Raw genomic sequence first — 16,223 nt, 5'->3', positions numbered from 1 at the left:
TCGATACGAGTGTTCACTTCATTTCTGTGATTGCGTATCGGCACATTTAAAAAATGAGAATTAGAAGAAAGCGTGTTACGCAGCATGACTATGAAGCTAATGATTCCTACGGCTATATGAGTCACTAATTATCAAGGAGATTGATGGACTGCGCCGACTATTAAAGCGGTGGCGGCGAATGACACAGACGAATCCGTAGTGCTTTCTGTGCTGACGTAGATATTAAAATCGAATGAAATATCGATCATTGAAGGTAGAGGCGTTTATTTCAGTTCAGATTTTCAATTTTATATCGGAATCCTTTAATAATAGTATGCATGCGGCATCTTTCGCGTGACTGTTTGTTGCGCAAACGATGAAATAAAGTCGGTTGTATACAAATTTATTTAATTAAATACGTGTTTAAGTGCTTCATAAAAACTCACTTTCGACGACATCCAGCTAGTTGGATCTTTCTCGTGTCTTATATAGCTTCGTGCAACACGTAAACATGGCCTTGTCTTTTATTGCGTTGTGCTCGCGAAAGGAAAAGGGTTGAGACTTTAGTTGAACAGAAATCTCAAGTAGCGTCTGCAAAATAAAAAACGTTTATATGCGCTTTTTGTAGCGTTTCGTAGGCGTTGTGTGTTATTTGAGATTATTCTTGCGGCTACACAAAATGCAAGACTTCCACCTATATCTCACAATCTTGCGCGATGAAAAATACGACCGCTAACTAAAACAAACACAATCTCGCGCAGATAAGTAACATCGACGCAGTGCTCAATGAGCAATGAAAGTTCAATCACAGTTAATTACAGATGGTCTCGAGAGCGAAACGTTCCTTCCTGCGTTCATAGGCCGTCTGTTGGGAAGTGACGGCAATGACGGATTCGCGTTACGACCTCGTGGATCTCTAATTACTGTACACGATATTAGCTATCGCAGACATGAATCATTGCTATCAATGAAATAGAACGGGCGCGCCTTTGAACGAGCTGCTGAAAAATTGAAAGAATGTTAATAACTTCTTGCTGTTACTTAACCACGTGCGCGGCTTATAAAGATGAAGAACTAGTTCTTAATCGAAAGTGTTTGTCTTAAACATACGCGCGGAATCGTCAACGTCAAAGTTTGAACGTTAGATTAATTAGCAATGATAGGGCAGGACTTCATATAACCTGAATGCTATTTTCGCATATCAAAGGAAATTAGGTGATTTAATTACTCATAAATATATATCTCCAATTAAATAAAAAATTATAGTTTGTGCAAAAAGTCTAATGAGAAAAATATATTAATTTATAAAACGCTTTTTAACATATCTAAAATTTGAAAAGACTTATCTACGAAATTGAATTATTGATTTATATTCATAAATTTAAAATGGAATTATTCTTTTATTATACTAATTAGACGTATCTCAATTTCGTAGTAATTTAATTATTATTAGTTCAATGCTATACTACGAGAACAACATACTGGCATACTAAACCAATTCTATTATTTATAACCTTTATGAAAATGAACATATTATAAATACTTAATGAACATATTGTAATACTTTTACAATTGAAACATCAGATATTGAAGAATATAACGATACTGAGCAAATGTATGAATCTTTATTAATAAAAGAAATGTTATAAGCAATGAAAAAAGCATTGGAAACGTTAGAAAAAGAAATCCGGGTATGCCATACAGAAATTAAAAAATATTTTATTTCTTCTAATGCTTTTTAGCAAGATATGATAACAACATTTTATTCGATGTTATTCTTTAGGATTTGAACGGATAGAATATACGAATATAGAGACTTACGTATAAAAGAGCCGCGAAAAACCTACTATTGTTCCAATTTTCCACAACGTGTTTAGCGATGCAGAAGTACAAGAGAAAGAAAAAAATCAATTTTTGCAGTAATACCAACATTTTGCGGGTATGTGGCGTCATCTGAACGGAGTGTATCAGTACTTGAATAGAAATTTAACAAAGATTCTCAGTTGGTAAAACTTTTTCTGTCCAACAATAATAATTATATACGAATAAATAATAAATCAGGAATAATAATTAAATTTCACTTAATTAATATTTAAATAGCCCATATCGAGTAATATAGTGTACAATATTTTCTATATAATTATTAAATTATTAATCACAAAAATGACGATACATGCGTGATGAAAATTTGCATTATTGGATTAAAAACGAAATATTTTCACTCTAAAAATAGATATATGGTTGTATTCAAAAGCAGTTTTCCATTTTCGTTGTAAAATTCTTTAATGATTTTTCTCCTTATTTAATTGTTTACTGGATCTAAATTATAGAATAAGATGGTACAATTCTGAAATAAGATTTGAATTAAATTTTCGAAGTTTAAGAATATTTCGAAGTTTTAGATGTTTTTCTATTTGACATCCTTCAGTATGTACTTTCCACATAATAAGAGAGTTACCAAACTTAAATCTGGAAAATTGGATTTAAATTATATTTTGTTCAGAATTATACCATATTCGAAATTATTATTACCCTACCTGTAAATCCTATAAATCAATTAAAGAACTATAACAGATGCAAAGCTGCTCCTGGTGAATGCAGTTATTGATGCGTTTCGTTTTGTGTAGCATGTCTTTTGATACAAAATTCGTGCATAGCTTTTTACACTGCTCAGAAGCATAAAAGGATACAATACTAAATAATAAATGCAGGAATATTGAATTTTAGGTTTTTCATCGAATTCCATATTAACCGCGTGAAAACCGAACCGAAAGGGAATAGACGTGACAACCGCAAATATAAAAACATTACATTACAGCAATTTTCTTTTGTGCGTAGTGACGTCTATGCACGCTTCATATGGATAACGCGAGCAAAAACTTACGTGCGGCATAGACTGCAATATTTTCGCACTTGTCACGTCGAGAGATCATAAAAGCTGAAATTGTCTGCGCTCCTGCGTGAATAACCGCAAGACAGAGCAACCGCAATATATTGCTCCTCAGTCAACCAAGTTATTTCGTTATGACAGTTTCTAACACCTCCTGCGGACGCGATTTAAACGCGATTGTTCGCATTGGTAGATTTGCCAGGCGGGTGTAACAAATGCAGACAGAGTTTTATTTTCTGCAGCAGCTTCATGAAAACGCAGTCCAGCAAACAATAACTTGTAAAAACTTGAATTTCGAAAATCTCGATATGATACATTTTTGAAGAAATAATTAAATTGAATTTTTACAACAGCCTAATTTTTTTAATGAATATGGAGCTTAAAATAAATCGATAGAAATATTCCATTTTAGCATCAATCGCCATTACCCAATAAATATTAACTAACAAAGTGATCATAACATCAATATGTAATTTTATACTCAATAATGTATAACTATTACCTATTACGCACAATATGTCATAAATACATTGTTGAATGTATATAATGTTAATTACCGTGAATTGATGATTATTGGATATTGATTTTAACGATTATATAATGATTGCATGCGGTATTTAATGCATTATGATACATAATATTACACGACAAACTTGTGAGTAATTTTTGAATGTCCATGACAATAACTGCTGTTAAAAACAAACGTCATGAACATTCAAAAATTACTCACAAGTATCTTGATATAAGCAACGACAATGAATGGCATAAATTCTATTATTTTTCTTTAATTACATTCAATTTAATTCAATTATTACTCTTTAATTACAATTAATGGTAATTAATGAAGAAATTCGTTAAATGAGCGGTATTTTGAATTCAAATTATATACAAGAGCAAATTCAACACAATTTTGTGATAAGTATACGCATTTTGTCATGTACATTGTTTCGAGAAATTCAATTCAATCACCTTTGTAACAAATCAAAACAAATCTAAGTATCAGTATCAGTATATTATCACAGACCAGTTGCTATCATAACGGAATCAAGCACAGAATAAAAAAATATAATCATTAAATTTTTGATAGTGCTCGGATAATTTAATCAGTATGTACATATTTCCATATACTAAAAAATATCTAATAACAAAGTTTTTAATATTACATGTAATTAAGTAATAATAGTTCAAAAATGTTTGTCACAATACAACATGCTATTTCTCTTTATATGTATATTTCTCCAGAAAGTCAATGTAATAAAACAAGTAGATATTTATGAAGTGAGAAAGTTACAATAATATGACTTATAACTATTAGGTGTTGGAATTAATTCGTAGCGTTTTACAAGTGATGGGAAGTACTTTCATTAATGTATTTTTTAATGCTCATGTGAAATAAATAACATTCTTTCATTAAAAACGCTACGAATTAATTCCAACACCTAATAATTTGGACATTTTAGTGTGTTTTAATTATTTTGATAATTTTATTGACATACTGCTACTTTTCTCAATTTTTTATTATTATTAAAAGTATTTTTCAACTTTATGAAGCATCACACAAAACGCGTGTATAAAATTACAAAATGATAGAAATTGATTAATTTTTTGGAAGATATACAGGGTTGGCCATATTCGACGGAAAGATGTTTTTTTTTTCAATCATGGGAAAGAGATGTTAGATCGAGTAACGACGTTTCCCATGATTGAAAAAAAAAATCTTTCCGTCGAATATGGCCAACCCTGTACATATATGTATATTAAATCAATTACGTCATAATCATATTATTGTAAAATAGAAACAAGAAATCTGTTGATATAATTATTAAAATTACTTAAATGTTTGCGTAATAAACAATCTAATGGAAGATGCGTGTTTTAGATGCTTGAAGATGGGAAATAGAAACAGTACAAAAAGAGAAAGACAACATTTAAACATTGATAAGAGTGCGGCATTGTTTACGTGTCCATTTTGTAAACAGAAACAGTCATGCTATGTTAAAATGTAAGTTATTCGTATAAGTTCCAAGAGTAGCAAAAAGCTACTTGAATTCGTATTCGAAAAAAATTGATAGAATTCAACACGCACATTGTTTTTTTTTTTAATATTTTTAGCAATCGCGAAAAGAACATTGGAAGAATTAAATGCAATAAGTGTAAACGCAACGCTTTTACCAGCATGACTTATTTGACGACACCGGTGGAAGTTTTTATGAAATGCGAAGAAAAGATACGAACTGCTGCTAATTAATAGAGAGAACGAAAGAGGAAGAATATTGGTCCGGAAAAGTTTTATCCATTTTATAATCTACGTTCAATATAATGATAGTTCAACATTTTTTATTGTGTATGTATGTTTATATGTAAATTGTTTATGACACTTTTTTCGACATCTCTGATACTTATTTTTATTGATAATTGATTTATTTGATAATTTAAAACCGTAACTTGAATATAATTATATTTCAGAATAAGCACTCACTCTACGTAACGATAATCGGAATCAGGATATTGATATGTAACAATGATATCGACGATATTATCTTTTTTAAACAAAAAGTAGAATAAAGCGAGGTAATTTGAATTTTTTTAATTTTATAAATGATTGAAGTCATATAGTGTTTTAATTATACAAAATATATACTATATTGCACCAATAATATATATTATGATATTGAATACATTTTGAGACGTTAATTTTTTTTACAATTAAAAAATTTCTGTTAACTCATCAAAATTATCCCGCTTTACCCTACATAAATATATACGTATAATTCTACAGAAAAAATAACAAATATAATAAATAATTAGAATAATTTTGACATTATTTTTTACGAAAAAATGAAAAACATACTTATATAAAAATAATCAATTATATATAAAATTATATACGTATATCATCACATATAGGATATTATATAATTTTTTGTAAAAAATCAATTTAAATGTTATTTTTTATTAATTAATATTCAATCTTCTTATTAATTCTTATTTATTAATAAATAATAATTATTCTTATCATTTTTTAAATATGAACAGAGAGAAGGAAAAAATATGATAATATTTTACATATATATTTATATAAAATTATACTTATATACAAATGTTTTTATATAAAAAATTTCTTATCCGAGACGCGTTTGTTACCAGTTAAAAGTTTATTATAAGATATACATTATTGGACTGTATGAACGAAAACGCTTTTTGCTTTAAAAGATTATATTAACCCTCAGTACACACTTTAGTTTTTGGCACCCTTATTACACACAATGGATCTTTCGCGTCTCGGATTAATTCCATCACTTTTATGAGTATATAAAAATTATTAAGCAATTCTTACGTATATTTTGACATCTTCAGAAAATTGTATATTTAATAAATTATACATAAATTATATACAATAATTGTATATAAAATGAAATGTGCAGGATACAAATGACCTAAACAGTTATAGTGATATAAATTACAAATGAATATTTACAAACAAAATTGCTGTAAGATAGATGTTTAGAACTTCTTGAAGCTTTTCTTTGATCCTGTTCCTTTCGATACCTTCAATACATTAAATCTTACTGTCTTGCTTAAAGGTCTGCATTCTCCAATGGTGACTACATCACCAATTTCTACATCTCTGAAACATAAAGTTTGTGAATGTGAATGCTGAATTAATTGTTCATTTTTCTTTAAATATTATTTCGAAACTCAGATATATAATGATCATCAAAACATCTCAGTAGACCATCGTGATATAAATTATCAGCATAAAAATGGAAAATAAAAAAATTTTAATAGAAAAAATTATTTTATTGCCTATGTACCTAAAACACGGACTGAGATGGACACTCATATTGCGATGTCGCTTCTCGAACCGATTGTACTTCCTAATGTAATGTAAGTAGTCTCTGCGAATAACAATAGTGCGTTGCATTTTCATCTTTTGTACAACACCGGTAAGAATCCGGCCTCTAATTGATACATTGCCCGTAAACGGACATTTCTTATCAATATAGGTGCCCTCAAGAGCCTGCAAAGATTAAACCAGTAAAATATATAAGGTATCTTATATATCCTTTATCAATAAGAAATAGATATAAAAACATTCAGAGAATATAGACTCTTCAAAATATCTTCAGAAGACCATCGTGATATTTATATTATCATCAATTAATATTTTGGTCATATCTATGATAACAGTAATGTAATAAAAATGATCTATAATAATAGTATTGTAATAAAAATAATTATAAAATTATGGTACATACTAGACAATCTGTAGTTATTTAAATCTTAATCAACTATATTTCTAATTTAATACACTTTAGCCCAATGAATTACATCCTACTTGAATAATATTATAGTACATTTAATCTGTTTTTTATAGCTAAATTAAATATATTTTTGGAATCTAAAGTAGAAATATTTGATATTTATCAAAAGCAAGAAAGACAGTTCTAGTACAGTCTAGCAGAAAAATAAAAACAGATTAAATCTTTGTACATTCAACCATTTACATCTCATACAAAAGGTGAGTTTTTAATTCATCGATTAATCAATTGCTTTATGCACAAATACAATTTTACTACATAAAAGTAGCATTTGCAATTGATCAGTCGAATTAAAAAATTCACCTGTACTAGCTGAGTTAGGTTACTTTCCTGTTAGGAGAAACAAACGTCGTTCTAATTTCATTGGCTTTCAATGAATAATAATTATATATGAATGTGAAATAAATTAATAGTAAATGAAACACATCTGTTCTAAGAATATCGATCAAAATCATCATATCAGAACAATAAACATTAGAGCAAGGCAGATTTATACTTACTTCGCGAGGAGTTTTGAAACCGAGTCCGACATTGCGGCTGTATCTCATAGGCTTCCTGCGCTTCGGACCCAGACCTTTCTTACGGTTAAGAAAGATCGTGGGCTGTTTCTGGAACGCGCGTTCGCTCTATAACAAATAAAATTGTATGGATTACGTGTCATTTCTACTTCTCCGTGTCCAAATCTTTGCACGCGTGGACGACCTAACCACGTGCTACGCCGACAAACTTTAACTATTTGAACGCGTCTTGATCTACGATCTTACATGATAAACTACTTTTATCAGCTAATCACGACGAGGGCATATTTTTATAAAATAATGTTGTGATGTGTTAACAAGGAAATCGATTTATTTACGATCACGGCGTCGAACACGTACCTGATCTGCCATCTTGTTCGTCTGAAAGAGCGACGAAAACCGGAAGAATGGATTATGGCAATTGGCATGGCAGAAATGGTGGAATTGATGGAAAGACGCATGATGTACAGCCCATGCGCATAGTAGAAGGAATAAAGGTGTCTTTTCATGCTAACGCTCGACGTTAATTTTCAGGGTCAGAATAAGTCACGCGATCACAGTTGACGCTTGGTATTGGTCAATTTCTATCACACGACTTATTTTGACATCGAAAATGAGCGTCGAGCGTCGGCATGAGAAGGCACCTTAAAATTCACTGTCAGAGCTCTAATGTGTAATACTTAGTTCACACTGGACGCGATGGGCGATGAACGACGAACGATATCTAATGAAAGCTGTTGGTGCTGTTCACACGTGACGACACAAAGCAAAGTTCTTGTTGGATATCGGTCGTCGCTCACCACTTCCAGTGTGCAGTAGGCATAAATTCGATATTATATCCCAGATTCCCTCTGATTGGATGACTCATTATTCCCTGTTGCCTGTGCCTATTGCCTGTGTCTATTGTGTTTAAGCTTTTACTCTTTGTCTTTTTCTAATTATTAGAACTAGAAAAAGACGAAGAGTAAGTTGAACTGAGATTAAAGTTAATCTACATTGATAGAAATGGGAATTAGAGTTTCTACATTGGTAGAAACTCGGAATAGCTTACTCATCGAACGATTGGTTCTTATTCATAAATCTACAAATAAGAATTGATCGCTCGGAGAGTACATAAGTCGCATTTCAAAATCTATCGAAAAAAAGTGTTGAAACTTTTCTGTGGCCGACTGTAGTAGAAAAAATTTTCACTTTAGGCATTTCGCATCAGAACTCTGACAGTAAATTTTAAGGTGCCTTCTCATGCCGACGCTCGACGCTCATTTTCGATGTCAAAATAAGTCGTGTGATAGAAATTGACCAATACCAAGCGTCAACTGTGATCGCGTGACTTATTCTGACCCTGAAAATTAACGTCGAGCGTTAGCATGAAAAGACACCTTTATTCCTTCTACTATGCGCATGGGCTGTACATCATGCGTCTTTCCATCAATTCCACCATTTCTGCCATGCCAATTGCCATAATCCATTCTTCCGGTTTTCGTCGCTCTTTCAGACGAACAAGATGGCAGATCAGGTACGTGTTCGACGCCGTGATCGTAAATAAATCGATTTCCTTGTTAACACATCACAACATTATTTTATAAAAATATGCCCTCGTCGTGATTAGCTGATAAAAGTAGTTTATCATGTAAGATCGTAGATCAAGACGCGTTCAAATAGTTAAAGTTTGTCGGCGTAGCACGTGGTTAGGTCGTCCACGCGTGCAAAGATTTGGACACGGAGAAGTAGAAATGACACGTAATCCATACAATTTTATTTGTTATAGAGCGAACGCGCGTTCCAGAAACAGCCCACGATCTTTCTTAACCGTAAGAAAGGTCTGGGTCCGAAGCGCAGGAAGCCTATGAGATACAGCCGCAATGTCGGACTCGGTTTCAAAACTCCTCGCGAAGTAAGTATAAATCTGCCTTGCTCTAATGTTTATTGTTCTGATATGATGATTTTGATCGATATTCTTAGAACAGATGTGTTTCATTTACTATTAATTTATTTCACATTCATATATAATTATTATTCATTGAAAGCCAATGAAATTAGAACGACGTTTGTTTCTCCTAACAGGAAAGTAACCTAACTCAGCTAGTACAGGTGAATTTTTTAATTCGACTGATCAATTGCAAATGCTACTTTTATGTAGTAAAATTGTATTTGTGCATAAAGCAATTGATTAATCGATGAATTAAAAACTCACCTTTTGTATGAGATGTAAATGGTTGAATGTACAAAGATTTAATCTGTTTTTATTTTTCTGCTAGACTGTACTAGAACTGTCTTTCTTGCTTTTGATAAATATCAAATATTTCTACTTTAGATTCCAAAAATATATTTAATTTAGCTATAAAAAACAGATTAAATGTACTATAATATTATTCAAGTAGGATGTAATTCATTGGGCTAAAGTGTATTAAATTAGAAATATAGTTGATTAAGATTTAAATAACTACAGATTGTCTAGTATGTACCATAATTTTATAATTATTTTTATTACAATACTATTATTATAGATCATTTTTATTACATTACTGTTATCATAGATATGACCAAAATATTAATTGATGATAATATAAATATCACGATGGTCTTCTGAAGATATTTTGAAGAGTCTATATTCTCTGAATGTTTTTATATCTATTTCTTATTGATAAAGGATATATAAGATACCTTATATATTTTACTGGTTTAATCTTTGCAGGCTCTTGAGGGCACCTATATTGATAAGAAATGTCCGTTTACGGGCAATGTATCAATTAGAGGCCGGATTCTTACCGGTGTTGTACAAAAGATGAAAATGCAACGCACTATTGTTATTCGCAGAGACTACTTACATTACATTAGGAAGTACAATCGGTTCGAGAAGCGACATCGCAATATGAGTGTCCATCTCAGTCCGTGTTTTAGGTACATAGGCAATAAAATAATTTTTTCTATTAAAATTTTTTTATTTTCCATTTTTATGCTGATAATTTATATCACGATGGTCTACTGAGATGTTTTGATGATCATTATATATCTGAGTTTCGAAATAATATTTAAAGAAAAATGAACAATTAATTCAGCATTCACATTCACAAACTTTATGTTTCAGAGATGTAGAAATTGGTGATGTAGTCACTATTGGAGAATGCAGACCTTTAAGCAAGACAGTAAGATTTAATGTATTGAAGGTATCGAAAGGAACAGGATCAAAGAAAAGCTTCAAGAAGTTCTAAACATCTATCTTACAGCAATTTTGTTTGTAAAATTCATTATTTGTAATTTATATTACTATTGTTAACCCTTAATACACCATTAGGTCATTTGTGTCCTACACATTTCTTTTTATAATACAATAATTGTACATAATTTATATACAATTTATTATACATGTACGACTTTTTAAAAATATTATAAATATACAACTTTCTGAAGATGTCAAAATATACGTAAAAATTGATTAATAATTTTCATATACTTATAAAAGTGATGAAATTAATCCAAGACGCGAAAGACCCATCGTGTGTAATAAGGGTGCAAGAACTAAAGTGTGTACTAAGGGTTAATATAATTATATTAAAATTTAACTTAAATGATGAAAACACGACGGTCTTCTGAAGATATATTGAAGAATGTCACATATTTTCTGAATATTTTTGCATTCAAGTTTTTAAGATTTCTAAATCTAATGCTTGATTTATGCTTCAGTCTTAACCCTAAAATCCTAAAATTCAGCCAGATAGGAATATGGATTTTAATTAGATCTAATTAGGATTGGTAGCCCTATTGAATTTTAGGATTTTAGAGTTAAGACCAAAGCATAACATTTCGTGTGTTGGTAAAGATTTCAAATCTTTTGATTGATTGCAACACGGAAATCTGAGACCTCTCTGTTTTGCAACTAATCAACAGATCTAAACAGTCTTATCATACGACACATGAATTATTAATCTTAAAAATGAAATTTTTAATATGGATATTTATAACATATCTCATATATTTTTCTTTTAATTACAGAATTACATTTTTGGCAGATTTCAAGGATGAGGTAAAAAAATTGCAAAATGTGATTACACAATTCTGCATAATTCTCATATTCAAAATCTCAAAATAACAAAAATAAAATTTCTATAAAAATACTAATAGCATATATTTTTCATCATTCCTTCAATACATATTATGTGAATGAGCATTTTTTAAGAAAATAATTTACATATCTAACTGAATTTTATATTATATATATTCTCAATTATAGGAAATCCAATGATTAAAAAAATTAATTTTTTAAATTACTTATACATATTATAAAATGTGGAATTATTAAGTAACAACATCATTTATTTTCAAAAAATATATTTGAGCATTTTTTAACATCGTATTAACATACAAAAATAATTACAAGTATTTTGGCATATATATCGTTATATCATAAATTATAAAAATATTCAATTTTTAAAAAGAAGACATGTTACATTTGTGTCAAAGTTTATAAAAAAGTAATGATTTATTGCGTAAAACTAATTCCATATAATAATATAATTATTATGAATTAATCTGCAATATTAAATAATTTAAATATTTCCAATCACAAAAGTATGACAGATATGACAAATTTATTTTATAATATTTAGATTTTACAGATCAACAATAGAAAATTCCAGTTATAAAGGCACCAATATTTATCTAAATATATAGTTATATATAGTTATATAGTTATGTATTCAGTATTTTCTATACTATTTTCTATTAATGTTTTAATCATTCTTATTAATTAATTTTGTCACAAATTTATCACAATTATGTTTGGTATAGTATGAAAACTTAATAACTTTTCTACATGAAAAATTATATAATTTTAATCTTATTACTAAATATTAGAATTTATCAATTTCGTTAATAGTAGTTATAGCTATAAAAAGATCTCACTCAATACAAAGGACAGTTCTGAGACTTTGAATTGTTATAATATAAAAATAGGATGAGAAAATATATTTTTGATAGATATTAAATTTACGTTTATGATAATTAAAAAATCATGGAAATTCAGTTTTTGATTGATTTTTAACTTGTAAATTGTAGGTATGTCTATATACAAAACATATATTCTTATCCTGTTACTTTCTATCCTTATATATTCCTTTACACGAAATATCAGTTACTTACAGTTATATTTGTTTTAGGTAAATATTCCGCTATATAAAGTATGTATATAATAGGCCCTGCAAAACTTAATAGTAATGAGAATACGAGCAATTGTGTCCAGGACAATCCCCAATTATCGCCCGAACATTTGAACATATTTGTTTCACAGGATTCAGCTATTTCTACATTCTCAACATCATCAAGTAACGCATCGTGCTCTGTATGAGAAATTTCAGGAGTATTGGTATCGTTATAGGACGATAGAGGTTCACACACTGAATTCAGTATGATCGTATTAATTTCCGTGTTCGAAGACTCCGTGCTAGTTGATGTGGCGCTTAAGTCTATCAATTGATCATCCGTTGTCGCAGGTACTTCCTCTTGGCATTGCTCAGACATGGTGATAGCATTATTGCCTTGACTTTCATGCGACGTCTCAGTTAAAATAGAGAATGGTTGTACAGGAACCTTAATATAAGGCTTAGCATATATTTCATTCTCTTTGTCGATTTTATTAATTCTTTTCAATTCAGATATCTAAAATTATGCGATGCATATTATGAATACACACAAGCATAAAAATATGATTGCATATCTTTATGCCACGTATACATGTTTTCTTACTGTATGTCAAAAATTATGCATTGCATATTATATGACTAAAAGAAAACATAAAGATATGAAAACTATTTTTTTCAGTTGAACTTACATTCACTTACAATTCACTTTCCTCTCCAACATAAAAAGAAAAAGAGAAAGGATAAATCATGAAATTCAATTAAAAAAGGACAAGCCTGATTGCATATCTTTATGATATTCTTTATGATGTATGTCACATTTTCCTATTCACTATATGACATTTGTTTAAAATTATGCAATGCATAAATAAAAAGAATATAAAGATATCAGATTTGTTCTTTTTATTTGAACTTCTCACATAGTTCATTTTTCTTTCCAACATGCAAAGAAAAAGAAGAAATACGAACTATGGCGTTCAGATTAAAAAAACAGGTCTATGATTACATATCTTTATGCCACGTACATATCACATTTTCCTACTCACTGTACATCTGTATCGAAGAGCTAATGCTTGCAGAGTATCTTCAGGTTTTATTTGCACATTGATCACCTGAATTTTTCGACATAATGATATAGGTCGTTTGATAGTTTGTAAAGAGATGTTATCCTCATCTGTGCTACCTTCGTCATCCGAATGTAAAAACATATAATACGGGGAACTTTCTCTTCCACGCAGATGAATCGTCTGCCTGAGAGTTTATTTTATTATTAAAAAGTGTATTTTAATTTCTAATTTAAAGAAATTTTCCATTTATAATATTGATTCATTTTTTATAAAAGTATACATTTCTTATAAAAGTACACAATTTCCATAAACACTATTGACTGCAATCGATTATATTTATAAAGTTATTGTACACGTAATTTACTTGTTCGTATTGCAAGAAATTTATATAAATAATGATGCGACAAAATTGTAATAGGATAATCAAATAATCTTGAAAATTACCTAACACTTTTCTGTTCCTCAAACGTCGAATTCATTAATTTTTGCGGCATAATGTGATCATGCTTAGAAGTTTACCCTTCAACGAGAATGTTTATTCGTATATGCATGAATATTCAGGACGAATGTTGTTACAAATAACGGATGAGGAGTGACGTGTATTTAACAAGCTGTGGGAGGCTTGTATGAATTGTATCGAATCGAGTTAGGTTAGGTTAGGCATATTGCGGGAGGCATGAGCATAGGATGAGCGACGCGTCTTCAGCGATTGTAAGAATAGAGTGTTATTCAAGATGATGCAATTTGAGGAAGAGGGTGAAACGTTGAAAGATAAATCCCGATGCGCGAACATTCGCGCTGATCTCAAAATGTGTTTGCTTCAAAGCGATTGTTGTAAAATCGTAAGTGCAAAACCGCCATAACCTATAATATCGCTGATGCCGTTACAACTCAGCGGCATATTTTTTTATACGTATGCATACTTAATTTTGTAAAAAATAATATATCTTGTCTTTTTATTCTCTTCATTTTTGTCTAAATTTTTTATATTTTTCAAGTAATCGGTCAATTATGTCTACCAATATAGATTCAATCATGTCTATAGTTGCCAATTCCGATTGGCAAATTAGTCTGGAATATTGTATCTCAAAATATTACTTTGTCTCTTTGTTCTTTCTATTTTTTGGATGTAATTTTTTATATTTTTTGAATAAATATCGATAATTACATCAATATGATTTGATCATATTTAAAGCTTCCATTTCTAGTTTTCAAACTAATCAAACGTATATATTAAAAAAATATTATATAAAAGCACACTTTTCTTCCTCTTGTTTAAAAAAACGTTGTTTCTTTGACAGTATAAACGCACTCCCAAAGAATGCCTCAGATCACATGATAGTACAGTTCCGGATGAATGTTTTGCTTTACAGAGGACATTCTTTGAATGTAAACATTCTATAGTAAGTATAAATGAATTTGTGTAATAATTTCTAAATATTGAGGAAAGAAGATACATAGATATCTTTTCTTTAGAGAAATCGTATTTGGAATATATATGTTATATATAATATAGTTTTACTTTTTTTCTTTACTTTCTCACAGATTGATGGTAGACGGCGATTTAGAGGTCCTAGGGGATATTAAATGTTGAAATAAATATATGTATGTGACATAATTACAACATTATTATATAAGTTATGTATTAATAAAACATTGTATCCTTTTTCTATTGGATACTTTGTAATTAAATGTCAAATGTATATATTAAATGCAAAAAGAACTTAAGAAAATGTAAAAATATATTTTATTGATAAGAAAGGGAAAATCAACGTTGTATAACGTTTAATGTTAGAAGTAATTTATTGTTATTCGTTGTACACGATTTAATAAATCTATTATACTCGCGAAGTAACAATGTATCATACAATTCATCACATTTACTTACGTATCCTGATATCCATAGATATTCTTATTCCCTTGATAATCTATTGCCAGACTTAATTGAGAAATATGAAGCTTTGTATGCTTGTTACTTTGAGGAGATATACTCCTCTATATAGAGCAAAAGTTCTTTTTGTAGGCAAAAGGTTCTCTTCTCGAAGAATAAAAGTGGTCATGTTTTAACTCTTTCAGTATTTCTTTTTCTTCAATATCACAAATTAAATGTTTTATTAATTTTTGTAAGAAATATCCCATATTAATTTTTTTTAGTTTTGCAAACAAAGTTGGATATATTGTGTGTGTGTGTATGTGTGTGTGTGTGTATATATATATATATAAAATAAAAATTAATAAAATATAATAAAAATTGATAAAAAATATTTTTAATAATAATGTAAGTTATTAAAATTCAAATCTAACTTAAATTA

At 29.5% G+C, this 16,223-nt stretch overlaps 4 protein-coding genes and 1 long non-coding RNA gene across 8 annotated transcripts; 3 read left to right on the top strand and 2 right to left on the bottom strand.

Moving 5' to 3' along the window:
* The first annotated feature begins 2,864 nt into the window (after window positions 1–2,864).
* LOC105145405 (uncharacterized) lies at window positions 2,865–6,305 on the top strand. Its single transcript, XR_015545554.1, has 2 exons — window positions 2,865–4,871; window positions 4,982–6,305. It is a non-coding gene; the product is annotated as an uncharacterized LOC105145405 (long non-coding RNA).
* LOC105145406 (small ribosomal subunit protein uS17) lies at window positions 6,212–8,217 on the bottom strand. The gene is made up of 4 exons (XM_011054907.2): window positions 8,070–8,217; window positions 7,692–7,817; window positions 6,685–6,890; window positions 6,212–6,497 (listed from the first exon to the last, which is right to left on the bottom strand). The coding sequence occupies exons 1-4, from the start codon at window positions 8,079–8,081 to the stop codon at window positions 6,374–6,376; spliced, it is 468 nt and encodes a 155-aa protein (XP_011053209.1). The 5' UTR covers window positions 8,082–8,217; the 3' UTR covers window positions 6,212–6,373.
* Window positions 8,218–9,072: 855 nt separating this feature from the next.
* Window positions 9,073–11,824, top strand: RpS11 (ribosomal protein S11). 2 transcript variants are annotated; one of them, XM_087407368.1, is made up of 5 exons: window positions 9,073–9,225; window positions 9,478–9,603; window positions 10,405–10,610; window positions 10,798–10,943; window positions 11,703–11,824. In XM_087407368.1, the coding sequence occupies exons 1-4, from the start codon at window positions 9,214–9,216 to the stop codon at window positions 10,919–10,921; spliced, it is 468 nt and encodes a 155-aa protein (XP_087263494.1). In that variant the 5' UTR covers window positions 9,073–9,213; the 3' UTR covers window positions 10,922–10,943; window positions 11,703–11,824. The 2 variants fall into 2 exon arrangements, with proteins under 2 accessions (XP_087263494.1, XP_011053203.1); XM_011054901.2 differs by having other exon boundaries at window positions 10,798–10,947.
* LOC105145399 (lysM and putative peptidoglycan-binding domain-containing protein 3) lies at window positions 11,703–14,497 on the bottom strand. Of its 2 annotated transcripts, none has more exons than XM_011054898.2 (3): window positions 14,356–14,497; window positions 13,891–14,095; window positions 11,703–13,364 (listed from the first exon to the last, which is right to left on the bottom strand). In XM_011054898.2, exons 1-3 carry the CDS (start codon window positions 14,403–14,405, stop codon window positions 12,837–12,839), a joined length of 783 nt encoding a protein of 260 aa, XP_011053200.1. In that variant the 5' UTR covers window positions 14,406–14,497; the 3' UTR covers window positions 11,703–12,836. The 2 variants fall into 2 exon arrangements, with proteins under 2 accessions (XP_011053200.1, XP_087263492.1); XM_087407366.1 differs by having other exon boundaries at window positions 11,703–13,295.
* A 121-nt stretch (window positions 14,498–14,618) lies between these two features.
* LOC105145398 (cytochrome c oxidase assembly factor 5) lies at window positions 14,619–15,769 on the top strand. Of its 2 annotated transcripts, none has more exons than XM_011054897.2 (3): window positions 14,619–14,753; window positions 15,213–15,314; window positions 15,457–15,769. In XM_011054897.2, exons 1-3 carry the CDS (start codon window positions 14,646–14,648, stop codon window positions 15,496–15,498), a joined length of 252 nt encoding a protein of 83 aa, XP_011053199.1. In that variant the 5' UTR covers window positions 14,619–14,645; the 3' UTR covers window positions 15,499–15,769. The 2 variants fall into 2 exon arrangements, with proteins under 2 accessions (XP_011053199.1, XP_087263495.1); XM_087407369.1 differs by having other exon boundaries at window positions 15,428–15,769.
* The last annotated feature ends 454 nt before the right edge of the window (window positions 15,770–16,223 follow it).

This window comes from Acromyrmex echinatior, chromosome 6 (assembly GCF_024713525.1).
Source record: "Acromyrmex echinatior isolate Ae372 chromosome 6, ASM2471352v2, whole genome shotgun sequence".
NCBI classification, from domain to species: Eukaryota; Metazoa; Arthropoda; class Insecta; order Hymenoptera; family Formicidae; genus Acromyrmex; species Acromyrmex echinatior.
This window is presented reverse-complemented; position numbering and strand designations above follow the sequence as displayed.